At 43.8% G+C, this 24,251-nt stretch overlaps 1 protein-coding gene and 1 long non-coding RNA gene across 2 annotated transcripts; one reads left to right on the top strand and one right to left on the bottom strand.

Moving 5' to 3' along the window:
- Positions 1-1,125: 1,125 nt before the first annotated feature.
- CYP2W1 (cytochrome P450 family 2 subfamily W member 1) lies at positions 1,126-15,836 on the top strand. The gene is made up of 9 exons (XM_048867222.2): positions 1,126-1,323; positions 3,963-4,125; positions 5,612-5,761; positions 5,890-6,047; positions 8,956-9,126; positions 10,178-10,319; positions 10,842-11,026; positions 11,918-12,059; positions 15,646-15,836. The coding sequence occupies exons 1-9, from the start codon at positions 1,126-1,128 to the stop codon at positions 15,834-15,836; spliced, it is 1,500 nt and encodes a 499-aa protein (XP_048723179.1).
- A 677-nt stretch (positions 15,837-16,513) lies between these two features.
- On the bottom strand, positions 16,514-21,763 carry LOC142073323 (uncharacterized). The gene is made up of 3 exons (XR_012670134.1): positions 21,640-21,763; positions 19,827-19,964; positions 16,514-16,801 (listed from the first exon to the last, which is right to left on the bottom strand). It is a non-coding gene; the product is annotated as an uncharacterized LOC142073323 (long non-coding RNA).
- Positions 21,764-24,251: the final 2,488 nt, after the last annotated feature.

Here is a 24,251-nt window from a genome sequence, read left to right as displayed (position 1 = left end):
ATGAAGGTCCATTAGAAAATTTGACCAATAATATCATAGTTCTCCATATTTCATTAAAATCAGCAGAATAAGTATTGGTAAGATTCCAGATTTTAGCATATTTCCCTGGTCCAGCTGTTCAGGCCTTGTAATGTTTTACGCTCACTTTGTACAGGCTAAAATGACTGTAGAATGTGCAAGACAGAGCATAATTTGGCCCCCAGTTTCTACCTAAGATAGAACAAACAGGAGGAGATGCACCCACCACTACACACCTTTACTGAGGTGGGCATGGTAACCGTTTGCACACATTGGGCCTGAAGCCTTATAGCCAAGTGCCAGCCACTGTCTATTCCAAAGGCCATAATCAACCACAGTGACTCTCAGCTCCCATGACTACTTCTTGAAGAGTCTCGTGGTTATGGCACAGATCTGGGCATCAGAAGTGCTAGGGTTCGACTCCACACGAGGAAAACAGGCTGTTGCTTACAGTACTTGTCAATGACAAATCCTTATGTTTCCCCCTTTCAACAGGCATCGAAAATGGTCTGTCTACACTAGGGCCTTTTGATCCCACCTTCACTAGAAGCTACACCATTCTGAAGCCAGAGGAGGACCCACTGCTGACAATTCAACAGGCCATTGCCCTAGGGTAGACAGACCCCCGGGGTTCTATTCTTATCTCTGCAATTGACTTACTGTGTGATCTTGGGCAAGTTACTTCACTGTCCCGTGCTTCTATTTCTCCATCTGCACAACAGGCATAATGGTACTCATGTACCATTGCTCATAAAGTGCCACTGCTCATAAAGTGCTTTGAGATCCTCAGGTGAAGGCGCGACAGGAATCACAAAGCTCTATCATCAGACACACATACTCCTGCACAAATATGCACAGGCTTGTAACCCGAAACCCTGTTTATTGCTGGACAGACATTGCAAACTGCTTAGACCACATTCTCCAAGGTGTTTAAGGAGGGTGGAGTTTACAGTATGTATTTAGGTGTTTTGCAAACCCTAATAAGAGCAGAAAACGTGTGGCAATCGCAAAGAACAAACATAAAACCTGCGGCTACACTCTGAACAGCGCCACCGCATTTCTTTGTTATTGCTTCTAGCCCAAAAACCAGATTACAGCGAGAAAACAATGGCTTTTTTAATGCCATTTATTTCTGATCCTGCATTAATCTGTCTGCTAGGTGCACTGCTTTTATTAGGTGCATTTTATTTTTCAACTGGCTCTAAAAACTCACCTTTTAAACTGCCTCCTGGTCCACCTCCTCTTCCGATCATTGGCAACCTGCATTTGCTGGATATTAGAAGACAAGATAAATCACTATTGAAGGTAGGGGGGGAAAAAAAAACGCCTCATGCATTTTAAGTCTGCCTCAGCTAAACCAGTGAGAAGACTTTGTTGTTGTTTATTAATCTGAATTAAATTTCAGAGCTGTAAAAATTGCACGGTAATGTTGTCTCAAGCTTCTTCTAGCTCCTGTCTATGTGGTGGCAATCTCATTTCTGATCAGCCACTAAAAAAGGGCCCCTGGGGGTAGTGTGGATTTTTTCATGTAAACTTGATAAGGTACATAAAGTATTCAGTGTATGTGGGACTTTAAATATGAACTTGACAACTCTCATACCCAAAGGGCTTTTAGACTATTAGCAAATAACTAACATGAAAAAGAAAATCCCCAGGAAGAAGTAAGAGGATTTCACTATAAAGAGTCCAATAGCCACATAAGGAAGGGTCAAATCCAGATATTCTTCTGCAGTTGTTACTCCATTCCTAAGAAGGCAAATTCCCATTGAAATCGAGGGAGTGGCAGAACAACAGGATGGATTAATTTTGTCAAGTAGCTGGAATAAATATGCTGTGAATTCTTCTGTTAACTTGTAATTAAAACCACTTATCATTGTCTAAGCAGATAATGAGTTCTTATCTGTAAGAGGATGCTGAAAAGGAGCCTGTCAGGCTAGGGTCAATCCAGGAGCTTTGCTTTTCCTTACCCCAAGAGAAAGGTTTTGCAAAACTTCTCCCTGGCTGTCTGAGCATGTTTCCTTCCTGCCCATCCAGCTCTGCCTTGGATCTGTTTCTGCCAGGGTTTAATAAACAGTGCAACAAATATTTGGGGTCCTGGTGCATGACTAGGACTCTTCGACACTAGGGTGATACAAATAGTAAAACAGCTATCATTGCAGGGTTCCATCCAGTGCATAGTACCTATTGGTTACTAACATGGGCTATATCCTTAGCGCATTGACCTCACGCAGGGGGATTTGCACGGTCAGAAGTTCTCTTCCCAGGGCCCAAATGCAACGAACGGGCTGTGGATGAGGCTGCCCTCTGCCATCTATGTTTAGGTTACAAGGCATTGAATTTGTGTAGTGGCCACACATCTCTGTGTCTCCAACCCCTCTCTGTGCTGGCTTGAAGCACTGGCATGGTGACTTTGTGTGCAAATTGTGGTGTGTTAAAAGCCTTCCACCATTGTATCATTGGGGGTGGGAGTCAGAATTCACCCCATGTGCTTAGACCCTACTTTATCCCTTAACATATGGAAGGGCGAGAAACTTTGCAATGCTTGAAAAATGAAGTTTCTTTGCAGGGATCCCATTCTGCTCCCCTAAAAATGCAAGATACGTAGCGGCTAGCAGCATGTACACACATGCCACCCCCATGAAGCTAGGATTCTCTCCCCAGGGTGTTATGCTACATGAAGAATGCCTATGGGAGTCATTAGCAAACATGATTCTTTACCAAACATGAACAGGAATCTGCCCCCCAGCACAGCCAGCTCCTGCAGACATACTTATGAAATTAGACATGGTGGAGGTGAGGTAGTATCTTTTGTTGAACCACCTTATCGTGGTGACAGACACAAGCTTTGGAGCTACAAGTGCTCTTCTTCAGCTCCGGGAAACGTAGCAAGAGTGTCACAGCTAAAAACAAGATTGAACAGATAGTTTAGAGTAGTTAGCAAAAAAAAAAAAAAAAGTTCAGACGTATCAAAATGTCGACATTTTTGGAACAAAACATTTAGATGTTTCCTTTCAAAACAACTTTCAGTATGAATTTTATAACGTACAATTCAATAGAATACAATATAGTAGAATATAAAGTCAAAAAATCAAAACGAAACATTTTGATGGAGCCAAAACATTTTTTTTTAATATTTTCTTTCATGGAGAATTTTGCAATTTTCAGTTTTCATTCCAAATCAGAACAAAAAGAAATTAAAAAAACTTGAAATCCTGCATGAAATGGAATTTCTGTTCTTTTTCTGTTCTTTGTAACAACAGGTCTGTTTGTATCTGTCTTTCTCCTATTCCGCCATTTTGTTTATTAACTGATTCCCAGTCTATAGGGGTCTGTTTGTTCTTTATTCTCCTTCTTCTTCAGAACAAAACCAGACTATTAGCTTCCTGTAGACCTAAGAATATTCTCTTGTGGCACTGAGCTCAAACACCCCACTAATAGTCTATACCAGTCTCTAGATTATACCAGTCTATACCATACTATCCTTTTAATGACTATACTTCAGCTACCTGTCATGGAACCTTTTTCCCCTTTCTAACTACCCAACACTGATTCTGAATCAAGAACAGACTTCAATGACTTCCTAGATTTTCACTGACTAAATTAAGAGAAATGCAAAGAGTAAACAAAGTGCGTAAACACTGGGGATTTATGAATATCTCATTTTTAGCATTCAAGTGTATGTAAAAGTATGAGTTTGTTTAAAATACATGGGGCCAGATTTCCTGGTCTGAATGCCACAGAGTTAGAGATTGGAGTGTGTGTGGTTTTCCCCACACAGAACAGGACTGAGCTCCTACTAGACCAACGGGTCTCATGCATATGCTAGTCAGATTAGTGCTATAAACAAATACACCAGCGTACGCCTTGGGTATTAAGAGGAAATGAGGGATTTCTGAATGCGCTGTCTCCACTGATGACACTAAAATCCTCTTCTTCTTTTTCAGCTAGCAGAAAAATATGGGCCAGTGTTCACCCTCCACTTTGGGTCCCAGAAAGCTGTGGTACTGACCGGATATGAAGCCGTGAAGGAGGCGCTCGTGAACTTCACGGATGAATTTGTAGACCGACCACCCATCCCAATATTTGAACAAATCCAGCATGGAAATGGTACTAGCCATTGGAGATGTGAGAGCTTCAAAAGGGCTCAGCCTTGGCCTAACTCTTCTCCTACTGCCACCATTGCCTGAGCACTTTTGGAAGTCCTGCCCCAAGTCTGTATTTTAGTCAAACTGACCCCAAAATTCTGCTTTTCCAGTTTATTTAGAATGGCTTGCAGCTGTTGTCATTAGCGGCAATTACTTTGGCAAACAACTTTGTAACCAGTTAACATCCTGAATTTTAAAAAATGAGGGCAGAATTTTAAAGGCACAATGGCAAGTAAGTGACTAATTCCCATAGGCAGCCAATGTGAGTTAGGTGCCTCACTGCCATGAATGCATTTTACCTGAGGTATCAGTTCATGAGAGATGAACCATACTGGATTTGGCACTCAGGTATTTTGGCACTCAGGTATCTCTTGCCAGTCAGTGCTGCCATTTGGGATGTATTCATTCCAGAAAGTCCTGCCTTCAAAAATCACCCTTTGTAGAACAATAGATCACAGGTTCAGATAAGGGTTATGGGCCAAATCTGTGATCCCTTCCCTCAAACAGCTCCATCATTTCCCCAAGGCAGTTCCTCCATTCCCATATCCATGAATGGCTTAGAAAACATTTTACTTGGATCCTCCTCTTATTTCTTCCACTCTCTAGCTCAAAGTTTAACTAGGAGCTCCAGCATCAACTATCACACAGTGCTCCTTGAGTACAATGTGTGATAGAGCCCCCCCAGTCACACTCTGAGAACTGATCTCAGTGCTACAAACTGACAAATCAATGGAAGGAGGAAAAGAATTGGTCAGAGTCAGTATATCTGTAACACTGATATAATGGGGGGCAGTAGAAAAGCTTTCACATTTAGCTCCTAGGTCAATTCTAATGTAGATCAGCAGCTATTACAAGCAGCTGACTTTTAGTGATCTGGGTGAAATGAGTTTGGTAGGATACCGTCCACGTCACATAAGCAAACACTAATACCAGTAGTAAATAACAGTCTTATTGGTAGCTTCAGCAGAGATGCCAAGGATTGACTAAGGGCTTGGAGACTCTGTTATCCCTTGACCACTAGAGGTCATGTCAGATCTGGGACACAGCCGGAAGCTTTTGCCTCTGCTACCCTTGCAGCACTTGTTGAATGGACCAACAGAGGATTTAGGTCTTCAGGGCTGTTAATCTGGCCCATTACATCAGCATTAAAGTCACACAGAAAATGTATTAAAAACAGAGTGCTCTAAATGCCTGGTTGCCTCCCACATGAGTGTGATGGCAAAGACTGAACCAGGAGGAAAACTATTTCCATGAAGTAAAAGATGGCTAGGATTGGTGGATGGAGCTAGGAGGAGGACATAGAAATGAATGTCAAATGGGATAATGGGACAGCAAGAAGAAATGGAGGGAGAGAAACGGTGGAGATATTCTTATATTCTTTTAAGTAGAGTAGGATCCCCTTGAACTCTACGTTCTCAGCAATCACATATACCTCACATATACCTCAGGTGTGTTCTTTTCTAATGGAGAACTGTGGAGAACGACACGAAGATTCACTGTGTCAAGCATGCGCAACCTTGGAATGGGGAAAAAGCTGATAGAGGAAAGAATTCTTGAAGAGCTTCATTTGCTTATTGAGATGATCAAATCTTTCCGAGGTGAGCTGGGGAATATTAAGGTTAAATATCGCATTGTGCAGACTTTTCAAACACCATTGTAAACACAAGTCAGCGGTGAGGCTGCGGCATGAGAGTTATGTTTATGCTTTTGTTTGTTCTTATTATAGGTGAACCATTTAGCCTCAAGTCATTTAATGCTGCTCCAACCAACATCACCTTTCTTATGCTGTTTGGGGACCGGTTTGATTACAAAGACTCAACCTTTGTCACTCTGTTAAGACTCATAGATGAAGTTATGGTTCTTCTTGGATCTCCATTCTTGCATGTAAGTAACTCTTTCCGTGTATTTTGAGTCATACAGGCTCCATGATCCAGTGCAGAAGATCTCAGGCTGTAAGAACTAGCACATCCCATCTAAAACTCAATACTATTCGGGGTGCTGCCTTCATAATTATAATCAGTGTCATTAAAATGGAGTCTGATCCTCAGACCATATTTGAAACCAAGCTGTATACTATGTAATTGCAATCCACCTACCACCATTTACAAATCATTGGTCTAACAGACTGAACAAAGGGACTGTGAGTTAGGAATATCCCTGTTATGCAGGGTTAGATTCACTCTGAGAAAGGACAGGAAGCAGCACTGCAAGCTTCCCCAACTCTCCAGCCAATGTGCTTCAACCATGACATGGGAGGAAACCCTTCTAGCCCCCAAAAATGGAATTCAGGCTCTGCACCCTCTTGGCCTCAAGGCTGAGATTACCAGTGAGCATGAGATATAGTGTCAGCTATATTCATGGATTTTGTAACATGCCCATAAGATTGAAACTCCAAGAACATTTTGTGTCGTGACTATTTTCCACATCTATTAGTGACCTGTACTGAATTATACTTACTAAACGAAGGTTATCTACATTGCATCTGTAACAAGAAAAACTTGTCTGGGTGGATGAAATCCACTGGTTGGTCTATAGGTCCCTAGACAGTGTCACAAATCCACAGTGTTCCTGAGTGTTGTAATTTGCATTTGGATCGTTAATTCAACTGCGGGGAAAAAAATCACATTTCACCAGCCAGTTCCCTCTATTGTTCATGTGAGGATGGTCACATGCAGGGTTTATTCCAGCCAGTTCGTTGCATGTATCACACTAGGAAACTAAGGTAACAGTTGTGTTTTAGTATGAACTGGTATCACAGTATCTATTTGATACTAATGTGATAGGTAATAGTGCCGAATGGAAGATATCGTGCTCATGAAACAGTTTACTAACGTGCTAGTTTCAGGTAGCGAAATATGAATAACTGGTGCCTGGAGTTACAACCTACTAGTTCTTGTTTTTATTCTCTTCAGCACAGACAAGAGCAACATCTTTGTGGCCAGGCTGCTGATAGCCTCTATGATATATAAAATAGTCCCACTGAGAATTGCTGTCTGGTGTGGATTTGAGATGAGAATTATGCTATAAGAATTTTAGCCCTGTACTGAGTGTTGGTTTCTGCCCCCAAGATTTGAGACTTGTGACAGTGTCAGGCCAGATTGCTACAGTAGAGTGTTTTGTTTTTGTTTTTATAAGCATCAGGTTTAATACAAACAAGGGGGAAGTCCTTTTTCCACACAATGGCAAGTTCAACTGTGGAACTCATTGCCATGGGATAGGAGGTAGATATATTAGCCCCAGATTAAGCAGATCCCTTTTCCCTGAGTAAGATAATAGGCTGTTCCAGAACAATCAGGAAGCTGCTGGAACCAATTAAGGCAGGCTAATTAGGACACCTGGAGCCAATTAAGAAGCTACCAGAATCAATTAGGACAGGTGGGCTAATCAGGACACCTGGTTTTAAAAAGGACCTCACTTCAGTTAGCAAGGTGCATGCGAGGAGCTAGGAGCAAGAGGCACGCAAGAAGCTGACAGTGAGAAGGCATACTGCTGGAGGACTGAGGAGTACAAGCGTCATCAGACATCAGGAGGAAGGTCTGGTGGTGAGGACAAAGAAGGTGTTGGGAGGAGGCCATGGGGAAGTAGCCCAGGGAGTTGTAGCTGTCACGCAGCTGTTACAGGAGACACTATAGACATCTGCAATCCACAGGGCCCTGGGCTGGAACCTGGAGTAGAGGGCGGGCCCGGGTTCCTCCCATTCCCCCCAACTCCCTATTTGATATAAGAGGAGTCGATCTGGACTGTGTGTCCCACCAGAGGGGAAGGTCCCTGGCCTGTCCCCCGACTCATTAGGTGGGCCAGCAGAGACTGTGGAGATTGTTCTCCTCCTTTTCCCCATGCTGGCCAGTGATGAGGTTAGCCGAGTAAACGGCAGGTTTGTGCCATTAACAAAAGACGCCAAACTGAGGACTGCTGTAAACCTCTGAGGCGAGCAAATCCATCAGAAAGTGCAGAACCCACCAAGGCAGAGGAAGAACTTTGTCATAGACTTTATCTTTTTAATTTATTCTATTTGTTCTTATATGTCATTTCACTGTGCATGACAGTACAGCCTTTGCCTGCCTCCTTTGTATTTTCTAATCATAGTTCGTGTTCAGAGGCTATGTCTGTGTTAACCATGCTTCATAGGAGTCAGCAAAGTACTTAATCATGTACCTAGCCGCACTGAAATCAAAGGACTAGATTCTGTGGCACAAAGTGGACTTAATGTGACCAGAGGAGAATTTCCTTTGTGCAAGGGAACTCTCAGCTGGCATAGCCAACTCCCGCTCCAGCCAAACATAGGGGTTACAGGGTCAGCATGTCAGGGACATTTTGGCAGGAGGGGCTTGGTGGAGTAGTGCACTCAATTTGTATCTAGAATAAGGTTCCCAAGGGACCCTGCACCTGTGATGTAAGTTAGAGCTGCTTCCTTTTAGCTTTGCCCTTGTGCTGAGACCTGGCACCTCAGAATCAGGGAGACATAACTGGCTCCCTTGTGGCCTCATCGCTGCATTTTAGCAGAGCCCAGATGCAGTAGAAAATCTGCTCCAATGGGACCACATAGTTAGGCCTGTCCTTAAGAACCTTGCTGAATCAGGGCCTGAAAGTGTAAGGCCCAGCCCTACATTCAAATGTGCTAGCTTCACCCAGGTAGAGTCCCAGTGATATCAGCATTGCTGGTTATCATTACAAACCTCTTTTGGGCAATGTTATGGACCTCTAATGACAGGCCGTCCCAGAACCCTTTTGCATGGCTCTTTCTGTATCTTGGCACTTTGAGTTTCATGCGTCTATTTTTTTTCCTTACTAGTTTTTTAATTTCTACCCATTCCTTGGATTATTTCTCAAAACCCACAAGATTTTACTTAAAAAAATAGAAGATGTGCGCATCATTTTAAGGAATTACATCCAGATCAGCAGACAAGATGTCAACGAGAACTCATTGAGCTACATTGATGCATTAGTGTTCAAGCAACATGAGGTATGTGACTGAGATGCTCCATTTACAATTTACTCTGTTTTCAACAAAAACACTTAACTAGATCCTGATCTCAGCCACATCAACTTAACCTTCCTGAGGTCAATGCCGTTATCCAGATGTAACTGAAATCAAACTCTGTTCCCTTACTTTTGCCATAATTTATCTAGTGAATGTTTCACCAAAATCGGATGTGAAAACACCACCCCACTTTATAATCTATGATCAACTGTTTGTTCCTAAAGGAAAATCAATAGGGTTTCATGAAGGATGAATCTGACCCTTGTGTTAATAAAGAATCCAATCATTAATCTAATTGTTCTAAAAGGAATAATACACTCAAAGAAAGTTAGTTGTTATATCACAGCTACATGTCCTGGCCCTGAATTTATTTCTTGCATCCGGCCACTATGATTTCTAAGACAGATTGATCTCAGTGTAATATTAAAACAAAAAACATTGAGACTCTAAGCTTTTCTTCTTTAAAACAGAGCTGGGCCAGATATGCACACTGCACCTCCTAGCCACTCATACTGAGCTGGGTTCAAGGATCACTATGCCCCAACAGTCTGGCAGGGGAGAATGTTCACAAAAAATCTTTGCACACATTCCAGCCGGGCAGGTAGAGTGGGAGGTGTCTCTTGGAGGTTTGAAATGATTGAACTCGAATCTCCAGCTGCACACAGAAGGGAATAGGTATTTCCAACCCCTCCAAAATGAACTGCAGTGGTGAGTTTGTGAATACCATCCTAAGCAGAGCTCAGCCCTGCTTCAGATTAGAGATGAACCCTGAACCAATCGCTTGCATCAAAACACCTCTAGTTTCTGGGGAAGTTCAGCTCTCCATGCAAATCTGCACTGTGTGGCTCAGACCAAACTCTGCCCTTGGTTCTGAAATCCTTTGCTGGCTTCCCCTTGGCTCACAAACCAAGGAGAATGCCAGAAAATGCGATGGACAAGGTGGGGCTTCCCAAAGCTTACTCAATGGTAATTTTGCCTCAGTCAGAGTGAACAAGAGCACTTTCAACACTAACTGAAACTTGTGTGTTTAAAGGAGACAAACAAGAAAGACAGCCTGTTTCATGACGAAAACATAATCGCCTCTGCACTCGACCTGGTCATGGCTGGAACGGAGACAACTGCCACAACATTGCAATGGGCCATCCTACTGATGATGAAATATCCAGCGATCCAAAGTGAGCCGCTCTCTGGTTTCACTCTTTGTCCGTGCCTTGTTTTAATAAGAAGGTCAGGTTAAGTGTCCGATGTGTAGATGCCAATGCTGCTTTTGCCCCAAAAGCTGCATCCCCTCTCTTTATTATTAGTTATTATTTGTACTGCAGCAGCATGGGGGAGCCCCAATCACGAGTCAGGACGCCAATGTGCTAGGCACTGTATGAACACCAAACAAAAAGATTGTCCTTGTCCCAAAAAGTTGGCAGTCTAAGCTGATTAAGGCTGGTTTCTGTCTTCCAAAACTGGATTTTTCTATTTCCTCGCGGGAGCATGTAGAGAAGAGTTGTATAGGTGGAATCATACAAAACAAAAACAAAACAAAACAAAACAAAACACACATGCCTGAAATCCAGAGAGACTTGGGGTGCCTGAGGAAGCCAGGTTTAGGTTTGAAAAATGTGGTTTGTTTTTGCCAAAGCAAATTCAAAAGTGGGGAGAGAGGCCTTCCGATGGGACACATTTGTGTTTGCTTCTACTTTTAGAAAAGGTACAAGAGGAGATTGGGACCATTGTCCAATCAGGAAATCAGGCCACATATGAAGACCGGAAAAACATGCCATTTACAAACGCGGTGATACATGAAGTGCAGAGATTCATCACCCTGCTGCCACACGTTCCACGGTGCACATCTGTTGACACACATTTCAGAGGCTACTTCCTCCCCAAGGTATGTATCGCATTTTTTAAATGGATACCAGTATGTTCCGCCCTTTGCCAACAGCAATGAATGGATACTTAGACGCTAAGGGCCAGATTCTGCCAGCCTCATGTGAGTAATTCCTCACTCCAAGAGGAGCTCTGTTTGACTCAGTGGGGCTATTTGCAGAGTGAGGTACTCTGGAAGGCTGGCATGCAGGATCTGGCCCCATGTTTGTAGTTTTCAAGGCAGTGCTGGGGATTTAGCCATCTTCTAAACACCCTACACGGCCTTGAAAATCTCAGCCTGTATTATGTACAGTGCTCTGAATGAAAGGGTTCAAATCATCTATGCAAGTGCACCTGGTAGAAACCAGAATTAAAGCTGGAATTTGGCACAGCCAACAGGTAAAATCCAGGTTTCAGTGAAGCCAGTAGCAAGATTCACATTTACTTCAATCAGACTGAGGTTTGGGTCACAGGAAGAAGCAAAGCTTTAACAGCAGGGTGGAGACTGACAGAGTAGATCAGCAGAATTCAATAATCTTTGAAGACCAAATCCTGCAGCCCTTCCTTGCCTCAGCCACCAGTACTCACACAGTTACAATGTCCTTGCCCATCTGAATATGGCATTAGCAGCATCATGTCCTACTCTGAATGTTGTTGTTGTTGTTATTTATAATTGCTACGGGGTAGCACTGAGGAGCCCCGGCCAGGGCCAGGACCCCATTGTGTTAGGCACTGTACAAACACTGAACAAAAGGATACTCGTTGCCCCAAAGAGCAATGAGCAATGTACCTCTAAGAGAATTCCTCAGGATTGGAATGTCAGTTCAATCAGAGGTTTCATTTTGCTTTTGGATGTACAGAGGTTTGTAGAACCCAACACCTCTTTTAGTTTGTGCCTCATGTTGTATTCCAGGGAATAACCGTGATTCCTTCCCTCACTTCGGTGCTGCTGGATAAAACACAGTGGGAGACACCACATGAGTTTAATCCCAACCACTTTCTTGATGCTGGTGGGAAGTTTGTAAAGAAAGAAGCTTTCCTGCCATTCTCCACAGGTAATTAAGGGGCCCTATCCTGAAAGGAGCAGAGGGTTCTCAGACTCTGGCAGGATCAGGAACTTTGTACTAGGAAACAGAGCATTGATCAGGAGAGATCTATTTCAGTATTTCAAAAAGGATCAAACCAACCTAATACCCAGCCAAGCAAAGCCAATGAATCTGCAACAGACCTAACTTATCTCAGCATAAGCCTTCCCTCTAACAAAATGGATCAGTTCTCAACTGATACAAAGGTAGACAAAGGGAAGGAAGGGTGTTGGCTCCAAAAGAATAAGGAAGGGAGCCCAAAAGGTGCTAAGGAGAGGCCAGCCAAAATAAACAGGACTTGAATGATACCCTAAACCAGAGACAGGAGGCTGTACCATTGACTTACTGTGTGGCCTTGACACATCACTGAATTCTTTCTGGATTTTAATTTCTTCATCTGCAAAATACAGTCAATAATACTCGGTCACAAGGAGGTGGTGGGCTTAATTGAAAGATGCTAGACCAGGGGTGGGCAAACTTTTTGGCCCGAGGGCCACATCTGGGTATGGATATTGTATGGCGGGCCATGAATGCTCACAAAATTGGGGGTTGAGGTGCGGGAGTGGGTGAGGGCTCCGGCTGGGGGTGCGGGCTCTGGGGTGGGGCTGGGCATGAGGGGTTGGGGATGCAGGAGGGTGCTCCGGGCTGGGATGAGGGGTTCAGAGGGTGGGAGGGGGATCAGGGCTGGGGCAGGGGGTTGGGGTGTAGGGGGGGATCAGGGGTGCAGGCTCCAGGTGGCGCTTACCTCAAGCAGCTCCCAGAAGCAGCGGCATGTCCCCTCTCTGGCTCCTACATGGAAGCGCGGCCAGGCGTCTCTGCGCGCTGCCCCATCCGCAGGCACCGCCCCTGCAGCTCCCATTGGCCATCACTCCTGGCCAATGGGAACTGCTGGGGCGGCGCCTGGGGCAGGGACAGCATGCGGAGTCCCCTGGCTGCCCCTACGCGTAGGAGCCAGAGGGGGAATATGCTGCTGCTTCCAGGAGCCGCGTGGAGCAGGGCAAGCCCTCAACACTGCTCCCCAGCATGGAGCGGGGCAGGCCCCAGACCCTGCTCCCTGGCGGGAGCTCGAGGGCCAGAGTCAAACGTCTGAAGGGCTGGATGCGGCCCCTGGGCTGTAGTTTGCCCACCCCTGTGCTAGACAGATGTGTAAAATACTGACCTACTCCACCCTTCTAAATGTGTATTTGTGTATGCATGCACGCACGCACACACATATACACACACACACATGCAAACAAGCAGCCAAGGTGGAATAAATCAAACAGCCCATCCCAAGTATTCAGATGAAGTTCCGACAGGCAAGGAACATTGCAAGGTATCAGGTATCCTGTGAAATTCCATCCGAATCCCTCTTTAGTGGAGAAGTGTCCTCTAACCAGCCTCTCTGCTGTGGCCCAGCAATAAATGTTTCCAAATGCTGTTAATTTCCAAAGCTGCCTGTTTCCTGGCCTGCACGTGCTGCCATCCAGCAGAGTGCATTACAAGTGGCCACAGCTGGAAAGAGTAGCCTTACTATGAGGTTTACAAATCCCAGCACTGCAGGAACCCTGAAGTACTGTTGTCAAGGTTCCTCCCCCACTCTGAACTCTAGGGTACAGATGTGGGGACCTGCATGAAAAACCTCCTAAGCTTATCTTTACCAGCTTAGGTCAAAACTTCCCCAAGGTACAAAATATTCCACCCTTTGTCCTTGGATTGGCCGCTACCACCACCAAACAGATACTGGTTAGTGGGGAAGAGCTATTTGGAAACGTCTTTCCCCCCAAAATACTTCCCAAAACCTTGCACCCCACTTCCTGGACAAGTTTTGGTAAAAAGCCTCACCAATTTGCCTAGGTGACTACATACCCAGACCCTTGGATCTTAAGAACAATGAACAATCCTCCCAACACTTGCACCCCCCCTTTCCTGGGAAATGTTGGATAAAAAGCCTCACCAATTTGCATAGGTGACCACAGACCCAAACCCTTGGATCTGAGGACAATGAAAAAAACATTCAGTTTTCTTACAAGACGACTTTTAATAGAAATAGAAGTAAATAGAAGTAAAGAAATCACCTCTGTAAAATCAGGATAGTAGATACCTTACAGGGTAATTAGATTCAAAACATAGAGAACCCCTCTAGGCAAAACCTTAAGTTACAAAAAAGATACACAGACAGAAATAGTTATTCTATTCAGCACAATTCTTTTCTCAGCCATTTAAAAAATCACAATCTAACACATACCTAGCTAGATTACTTACTAAAAGTTCTAAGACTCCATTCCTGGTCTATCCCCGGCAAAGACAGCATATAGACAGACACACAGACCCTTTGTTTCTCTCCCTCCTCCCAGCTTTTGACAGTATCTTGTCTCCTCATTGGTCATTTTGGTCAGGTGCCAGCGAGGTTACCTTTAGTTTCTTAACCCTTTACAGGTGAGAGGAGTTTTACTCTGGCCAGGAGGGATTTTAAAGGGGTTTACCCTTCCCTTTATATTTATGACAACTGTAGAGGAAGATTGCCTGCAGAATCTCTCAAATCCTGCCTTGCAACCCGATACTTTACAGCTGTCTCTGTTAAATGTCAGCTGTGGAGTCCAGATCAGGAGTCCAGCTGTGATTCTGGACCCCGCTCTCCAGCATGGGGTTTGCTGCTACAGCACTGCATCAGCCAGGCATTTGCATTTTTGATGCAAAAATCATCAGCAGTGATTTTTTGATGTCAAAAGCCACGTTCTCACTTTCCCCGATTTCTTCTTGATGTCATCTCTCAGATACTGTCATTCTGGGGCAGGGGATCCTGCTAATAAAGAAACAGTCTTACGGGAGCCAAGAACAAAAGACAGTCACCAAAGTGTGACTGGCTGGGTGATAACCTACAAGTCTTCAAACCATTCCACCTTTGGGGAAGGGAACATTTCTCGGGAAGGCTGATTTTTAAGAGAAAGAGGTTGTTTGAAAGTGCTCAGGGGGCTGGGGTGTCAGGATAAGTCTGTGGATGATGTCTGTGGACTACAGTTGCATCTCAAGATTTCAGCCTAGATACAGAGCCCCACTGTGCCGGGTGCTGTACAAATACACAGCAAGAGGTAGTCCCTGCCCTGTAGAGCTCACAATCTAAACAGACAAGACAGACACAGCATGGGAGGGGAACAAACACACAGAGAGGGGAAGTGACATACCCCAGGGTCACACAACAATTCAGTGGCTGAATTCAGATCTCTAATTATGTCCTATCCACTAGAGACCACAGCCTGCCACAGAAAAGGGTGCACAATAATTTCATGTATTACATAGCCTGGCAATTTACCATGTGGCTATCACCTCCTTGCTATATGAACGTGTCTGACAAAGGAATCAACATGCATACCATGGCAACATGAGCTACTGGCATAATCATCTGGCTACAACACAGATTATTTTGCTGTAACTATGTCAGTTCAGCTGGGTACAATGGTACACGAGGAGTCCCATTACTGCTCCTAATAGATCACCTGATGACTATAATATTAACATACATCACCTCTGTAACTATTTCTCTGACAGTTAAATCTAATCATTTTTGACACTGCAGGGCGCCGGAATTGCATTGGAGAAAGTCTGGCCAAGATGGAGCTGTTTCTGTTCTTTGTAGGGTTGCTGCGGACGTTTACTTTCCAACCCCCGCCAGGGGTCACAGAATCAGAGCTGGACCTTGCGGTTCCTCAGACTACTTTTACTTTAAGACCACAGCCTCAGTCAGCCTGTGCTGTTCTGTGTGAATAAGCAGGACAGTATTAGGGAATCATTCCTTTGTATTGATTTTGAGTGCATAGGACATTTCTGCTGAGTGCAGCAAAGAGAAGGCAGAGCCTTGGAGAAATGGTTAATATGTTTCACTCTCTGCTTCTCATAGACTTTAAAGGACAATTGTGCAGTCCACAGAACCTCACCCACCCACTCCTGTAATAGACCCCTATCTTCTATAATGTACACGCTCCTGCACCTATGGAATGAGCTGTGTTCTGAATAAGAATACTATGGGAATCTGACTGTAAAAGCTACCTCTCTCAAGAAGACTAGAGCACCATTAATCTGTAATGGGCAGAAATGCTATAGGGGCCCCATGCTAGAGCCATCCAATAGGATCGAGTGCAGGGGTTCTCAAACATCATTGCACTGTGATCCCCTTCTGACAACAAAAATTACTACATGACCCCAGGAGGGGTAATGAAGCATGACCCTGCCCAAGCCCCGCTGTCCCGGGTGGGAGTGGGGGCAAAGCCAAAGCCTGAGCCCTGCCACCCCAGGTGGGAGGACAAAGCCGAAGCCCAAGGGCTTCAGCCCCTGCCAGGGGACCTGTAACCTGAGCCCTGTCACCCAGGGCTGAAGTCCTCAGGCTTCCTTGCGACCCCATTAAAACAGGGTTGCGCGACTCACCTTGGGGCCCCAGGCTTCCTTGCGACCCCATTAAAACAGGGTTGCGCGACTCACCTTGGGGCCCCAACTCACAGTTTGAGAACTGCTGATCTAGTGAATGTCTTCAAGGTTTCTGTAGCCATTTGTAGCTTCTACCAAAATTCTACTACGCTATCCTCCCAGAGATGCTCCAGATGTCAATGGTGGAGGCTGTAGAACTGAGAAAACTTGACTTGTTCACGTGATTTGAGAATGACCTTAGAGGGAGTGAGCAAACACTGGAAACTGACATAGGGAGTTCTGTCTCTGACAATACAAGTCTGCTTCATCGTCTAAATGAAAGAGAGAAGAGATGCCTCTTGAGACCCGCACTGGCAGCTGACTATAAAGAGCTGATGACATGGAAAAGTAATCCAATGCCATGCACACATTTATGGATTTCTGCCCTCCTTGGGCTGGCTAAATCAGAGAAAACGTTCTTCTTGTTCTCCACACAATAGATAACTAGTCTGACTTTTGGAACCCATCCTTGCAATCGGTTTTGAGTGAGGTCTGACAGATTGTTCCTGTGTCAGCTGGATAACTGGGATCAGGAAACCAGCAGAAGGAGGGGGTGGGCTTTGAGGTTTGTTCTGTTCTGTACTCTTGGCTATGGCTGTCACCTCTGCCAGAAAGTACTCTTTTTATCTGCCGTCGTAGTAATGAATCATGCTCTAATTCATGTCTAGCTCAGGCATCGTTCTGTGTTTGTATTTGCCTGCTAACTCCTCTCTCTGCATATCCATCATCAGATCAGCTCTCAATGCATACGTTCCTTTTTATTTGGCCACCCAATAAAGTTTTAACCCCAAAATGTATTTATTGCATATAATCTACACAACTGAAGTCATTTAAACAGGACACCGAAAGTTGCTTGGAGACAAACCTCAGACCTCAGAGAAAGAGATTTGTCCTACGAAATTGAGGCAGACTAACAGCCCAAGTAATTACCCCAGGTCCTGGGCAAGCTTGTACAGCCCACGCTGCAGTTGTGTCTATACAATCTGTGATTGCAGGGCACGCATATCTTCAGATTCACAGATGTGACCGTTATGATCATCTAGTTTGACCTGGATAACACAGGCCAGAGAATTTCAGCCAGTGTCCCTACGCAAAGCCCATTCTTCGGGCTGAAGTAAAGTATGTCCGTGGGAGAGGCATCCATTGATGGCAAGCGTTCAGTAGGAGGGCCTCAGCATTCTGCACCAAGGGTGAGCATGCTAGGACTGAATCACCTTCCCTTTCACCTACCTCAGGTTAAGTTCTCCCTCCCACCTCTGATGAGAGACTTTCCTTCCACTGATAGATACAGGCTCTTTGTGCCCGGCCTGCCTAACCCTCACCCCCCAAAGCCTGCCTGCAGGCTGTGAAAGAAAGAACCTTTCTTCCCAAGGAGACAAAAAGCCTCCTGCTTCCCATCAAACTTTTGTTGCTACTCATGCAGCTTCCCTACTTGGAGCTGCTGTGGGCTCTGGGTTCGTCGCTCTCAGCTGTTGGCAGCTGCTGCTGGCCTGCACTACTTCTCCCGGGCTGGGGATCCCAGTCCTGAGGGAGGCGTCAGAAGGAGATGGTCCATGGTGGACACCAGGCCGAGGGAGGGAGGCTGGGTGTTCTCGAAAGAAGGTAGGCAAATCAGGTCTGGAATCACTCAAGGGCTGTCCCCTCAGCTTCCACAACGGCTCCCTCCCTCCCTGCCACAGCGCTCTTTAGTGACACCCCCCAAAACCTGGACTGAAATCCTTGCCCCATTGAAGTCAATGGGAGTTTTTCATCAACTTCAGTGGGTCTAGATTTCATCCCTGGGATTTAGTCAGTTTCCAAGTGATATCCATCTAGGGATGCACTGGTTTCCAAACAATTAAGAGACAATACAGTCTAGTGATTAGAGCAAGAGATGGGGATTCAAGAGACCTGCGTTTTATTCCCAGTCGACTCATTGTATGAGACTGGTCACTGAAAGGCTCTGTGACTCATTCTCCACACCTGTAAAATACTTACCTTCCCAGGGTGTTATGCGGGTTTATTCTTGGTGTTTGTAAAGCGCTTTGAGAGCCTGGGGTTTGGAAAGTGAAATGATTATGTCTCTCTCCTCTCCTGAGCAACATCTTTCAGACTCTGCTGAAGCCCAGGCAACACCTCCCACACTTGAATCTTCTGATGAAGTGAGAGGAGCCTAGTGAGATCAGCTGTTTATAGAAAATTTGCAGATTATGTGATGCAAATACATCAGAAATGACTGAGATGGACTATTAATCAGAGCCAACTGATCAGCTGGTAATGTCAGGGGCAGAGAACAGGCTCTGATTTACAATTTTTTAAAAAAATGTATCACACTTCTTATGCTCATCCCTGTATCATCAGCATATGGGTAGAATGCATCACTCTACAGCCCTCAGGAAATCAGAGAGTGGGGTACATCTCTGCACGAAAGACTCCTCCTGTGTATCTGTCCACCCAAATTATGGAAAAACATTGATTATAACTCAGCTACAGATCTGACAGAAAACACCTGCTCATGAGCCTTTGAAGTGGGTGTAAATACAATCTCCATATTCTTCAATGGACTTCAACTTTTCACCTCCTCTACCTGCAAAGTTTGTTGGTCAAGTGCTTGTGCTCTGCATTGCAATATAACATTTCTAAGGAATCTGATTTATCTATTGCTCCCCTTTTGGCCACAAGATGGCACCAATATCCTGCAACGGCATTGACTGACAGCCAGGTCTTGCAGTCCTTACTCAGGAAAAACTCCCATTGAGCTTTGCAAATAAGGTTTGACTGAGGACAGAAGGACTAAGCCCACAGGGTTTTAGCCATCCATTGGAACAAAGCATATACAAATTAGCTTACACGAGAGGAAGGCTAAGAACATAAAGTCATATGTCCCATTTTATCATTAACCAAGAAAAATTCAGACATTACTCAGTGGGTAGGTTCCTTTACTTCACACAGGCAGGCTGTGGTGGAGAAGGGAACTGAACCCAGGTCTCTTGAGTCCCACTCTAGCATCCTAAGCATGGAACCACCCTTCCTCTCTTGAGTAAAAGCGGCCTGATGCTCAGAGGTGCGGAGCCCACACAGCTACACTAACATCACTGCATAGGTCCTATGGGAACAAGTGTGTTGCCGTTATCTCTATGGGTGGCCTGGGGATCTATATGTAACTGTGATAGGAACTTGCTGTGGACATCGCCAAACCAGTCCTGATATAAATATAAGGATCATTCTTAACATAGGGCCGAATCCGGCAAGACAGTGGTACCTCTTGAGGGGTACTAGGCATGCTGCCTCCCTGCGGGATCAGGCCCTTTTAGTTACCTGTGAAGAAAAGCAGGAAAGCTTCTGTCTTTGTAAACTTTCCATCAGCATCAAGAAAGTGGTTGGGGTTCAACTCATTTGGTGTCTCCCGTGGCATTAGCAGCATCCAGCTAGCAAAGGAATCCAGGTTGTTTGTCCCTGGGACACAAACACATTGCTCATTAGCAGGTGTCAAACTCACAAACTCCGGTTATCTTTGCACATTCAAAGGCTGAAAGCGATAGAGCAGGGGAGCGCTTGCATTTACTTGGCCAGTCAGAACTAGAACCATGTGAGCATGGGAAATGGCACCTAGTCTGCTATGTTTTACAGCTCTCTCCAAGGGCCCTGGATTTATGAGCCAAAGTTCACCTAATGAAAGCCAGTGGAGAATATTAAACACACGGGTAAAAGGTGTGTGTGTGTGTACATGCATGCATAGACTGATCTACCTGATTTTATATGTATGTAAACACACACATACATAATCATACTAGGGGGCTGATCAAATTTTTTCTGATGACATTTTTTTCCCATGGAAAATTTGGCCTTTGATTAAACGAAATATTTTTGGGAAAAATGTCATCTCCCATGATGCACCATGCCACATGACTGCCACGATGTACCACCTCCCCTTACCAAGAGGGGAGACCATGGGAGTCCAACCAGGGAACCCAGCCTATTGTGGAGAAAGTAAGTTTTAAGCACTCACACTACAACTCCCATGAGACACTGTGGTGACATTTCAGAATTGAAATATTTCAGTGTTTGGCTAAAATATTTTGATTTTTTATTTTCACCAAAAAAACTTAAGTTTTCTGCAGAAAAAACATCAGTTTTCCAACCAGCTCTAATACACACATATAACATTCTCGGTCCTGACACAACCCAACCCTTGTATCAACCATACACTACAAGGCTTAGATCTGTCTCTAATGACTGTAGAAACCAGGGTGGGGCTTGAGCCCCATCAGTATTAGTTAAGAGGCTAGGATATGTCAGGACAGGAATGTTATGCAGGAATTGCAACAAGGTGGGTTGTCAGTAGTATTGGACTGGCTAGTGTGATGTTTATATGTATCGTTACCCTCGCCTGGATAAAATAAGAAACCTGTGTGTTATAGGCCCTGCACTGCTACCAGCTAAAGGAGTTTCTTGTTTAGCTCAAACAGCTTAGGGACTATGTGATTTTTGGATCAGGAGGACCTGTGTTTTATTTATGTTGCACCTATGAAGTTCTGAGTGGGCAGCATAGTTATATTGCAAAGTTCCTAAAGGTGGCCACAGATGTTTTGGTTCTACTGATCTTTGCTCTACATTTCTGGATGGTAATTGCAGGTTTTACCCCTTGCTGTAGTCTCATGAAATCATTATCTTCTGGTGAAAGTGCTAAGGAAAATGATATGTTCTCATGAGCAGTGTAATAGGGCACTTTCATCTCTGTGCAACTAGTAAACTGATCTCTATTCCAGTGTCCTTAGGGAGGTATGTGATGGTCTTTAATGCTCAGAAAGAATGAGATGCTTTGTCTCTGCCTCTCCAGTAATAAAGGATACCACCTGAGGACAAGTTTTGCACAATTATGTCACACGGCATAGTAAATTCTTTGGGTCGGGTTATCCAATTTCTTGCTTTTCTTGTAGGGCCAAATTTTAACAGCTTGCAAAGATGTCTGCTGGATGTGAAAGATGTGTAGGTAATGTAATTATTTTCATATAGAACTTAGTAGGACATACTCATTAGATAAACTACCCTCAGCGTCTGCATATCACATGTTAACGGAGCAGTAAAATACCTATTGTTTGATCACTAAGGCATCAATGTAGCTCCTTACATTGTTTTCATGAATATCTTGTCTGCGTGTCCTGATGTATTTCCTAAAGACCACACATCCCTCTTCTGCTTTTGTGCATAGCATCTTGTGAGGTTTGAAAAGACATCTAAGGAACGGTAGAAATTAAATAACTGAAAACAAAACAAGATCAAAACAGAAATTAGATGTGCTAATTATATTGCAAAACTAAAGTGTTCTGATAGAGAAGCCATCCGTATGGCCATCAAAATGACACATTACTGAAGTTTTGTCCTTTTTGGTAACTCAAGCTTTCCATGTATAAAGTGTCTCTTATTAAAGAATCTCTAAAGAAATGAATGGAGCCTATTAGGCTTGTCTAGACATAGACTATAAACATTAATTAAAAAATACAATTAAGGGAAAATCACAGAGAAACTGGTGAAACAATGAAATTACATTTTAGAAGCGGTAATAAAACAAAACGATAAAGCATCACACTTAAGGGGGAAACCCTCACAAAAAATCTTAAGAGCCAAATGTTATGTTTCAGAGTTGTTAGATCATCATTTTTAACTTTCACATGAATTATAAATCAATTACACTCAATTACCCAGCAACATTAAATTTCACATCACAATAAACCATTTCATTTTATACACCACATTGCTATGTTGTAATAAACCAGACTCCAAATAAAAATCACAAATCTCATGATCTCCCTTTTGCTAACTGGTTATAATTTTTGCTGTTCACTGCAGAATCCAACCTGCAGTAAACAAAAAACAGATCCAACAAAAATGGAAGTTTCTAATCTTTTTTGCTGCAACAAACTTTCATACACAGAATAAATTCAGGAGCGCTCATGCTCTGTCATAACAACCATTTAGAAGACGGTCTCCAAACTAACAAAGCAAAAATGTGAACTGTTTCTTCTAGTCTTCACACCAAAGTATTAAACTTAACATTAGCTGCTTGACTGTGGTTGAAAGTTTGGTTAAATCCAGATGGAATACACTTTTTGTGCTGCCAAAGTTACAGGCAATGGAAGCATCCACAGCAGGGTGTACTGTGGAGTAATACAACCTGCATTCACTACTCTGAGACCTTTATCAGGATCTTAAAGGTGACCAACAGACTCAAAGTGCCAAATCCCAATAACATTTTAACTTGTGCCAAATTGCCCCAGTAGCTAGGCTAAGAAAATCAGTTACTTTGGGGCACTCACACAATATTCAGCAACAAGTTATTTATTTAAGTAAATCTTCCTATTTAGAAACGAGTCACCATTCAATAGTTTTACTAGTATTTTTTAAAAAGGAAGAAACTCTGAGTGCCACTTTGTGGCCTGTCTCTTCTGTCTCAGACTGTAATGTCTCTTGCGCAGTGCTTAGCGCATTCTCAGTCGGCACTTAACAAATAAGAGTAGCCATACTAATAACAACAAAAGATTGGCAGAATCCCACACAAGTCTCCCACCAAAGTGTTATGCTCTTTTTTGAGAAACAAGGGGCAGGAAACTTTTTCTAGGACAGCTAGAAAATGCTAAAGGAAGGACAAGGCCCAACTTAAGATCCTAACCCTACAATCAGATCTGTGTTTGTGGATTCCATTCACGTGGAGAAAAGTTGGAATCACTGGAAAATGTTTAGTTCTTTTTTTCAGATTAGATGCATGTGGGTTCTTATCCTGCAGCTGGATCAGTGTGTGGATTCCATTAACATACAGAGCAGAGTCCCGTGAACCTTCAAAGAACTCCAGAGAACCCACCCACCTGGATACATTGGCAGGACTGAGGCCTAAATTATCTTGGCATCAATCTAAAAAAAGAATCAAGCACTTTCCTTTTAGATTAAGGCTGAATCCATCTCTCCACTAAGAGGCCACATCAGGCTCACACAGTTACTGCTATCACGTGATGTCTTCAGTCTGCTATAAGAATCTGTGCTTTGCAGCTAGCAGTAGTATATGCATTTGTGTTTCATGAATGAGGCACAAACAAACAAAACAAAACAAAACAAAACAGAGGACCTTAAGTTTAACTTTAGGTTCAATATCCACAAGAATCATCATAAAAACCCATCAGTGTTCAAAGTCTGCATGACCCACCAATGCAGAGAAGACATTAGAAGCAATATTAACATATGAAACATATGGAGATCGAAGAAGGATCGTACCTTCATCTCTGAGTCTTTACAGAGTGACAAATGTTGGGTCTTTATAATTGAACCTGACCCCACACAGCATCCAAGGTGATGTTGGTGGGAGCAGTGTTAAATGATCTTATTTTAAAAGGTTCAACTAAAACAAATAAAAGCATAAACATACTCAGCATTCAACAGCTGGACAACACAGTGGTCTGTACAGCAGTGCTGTAAATCAACATGAAAGTATGGAGACTGGAAATAAGGCATAATATTTTGAGAGTGAGGGTAATTAACCATTAGAACAATTTACCAAGTGTCATGGTGGAGTTTCTATCCCGGACAATTTTTAAATCAAGTTTGGATGTCTCTTCTCAAAGATCTGTTCTAGGAATTATCTGGGAGAAGTTCTATGGCCTGTGTTATACAGAAGATGAGACTAGATGATCACAATGGTTCCTTCTGACCTTGGAATCTATGACTCTATGAGACATTTAATCTACAAATTCC

Source organism: Caretta caretta, chromosome 10 (assembly GCF_965140235.1).
Source record: "Caretta caretta isolate rCarCar2 chromosome 10, rCarCar1.hap1, whole genome shotgun sequence".
Taxonomy (NCBI): domain Eukaryota; kingdom Metazoa; phylum Chordata; order Testudines; family Cheloniidae; genus Caretta; species Caretta caretta.
This window is presented reverse-complemented; position numbering and strand designations above follow the sequence as displayed.

What these genes read in the sequence shown, in the direction of transcription:
- CYP2W1 (XM_048867222.2), top strand. Translation starts at nt 1,126, where the DNA reads ATGGCTTTTTTAATGCCATTTATTTCTGATCCTGCATTAATCTGTCTG. An exon ending in GATGATCAAATCTTTCCGAG is followed by an intron (nt 5,762 to 5,889) that starts GTGAGCTGGGGA and finishes TTCTTATTATAG; the next exon opens with GTGAACCATTTAGCCTCAAG. An exon ending in TTGGATCTCCATTCTTGCAT is followed by an intron (nt 6,048 to 8,955) that starts GTAAGTAACTCT and finishes TTTCCTTACTAG; the next exon opens with TTTTTTAATTTCTACCCATT.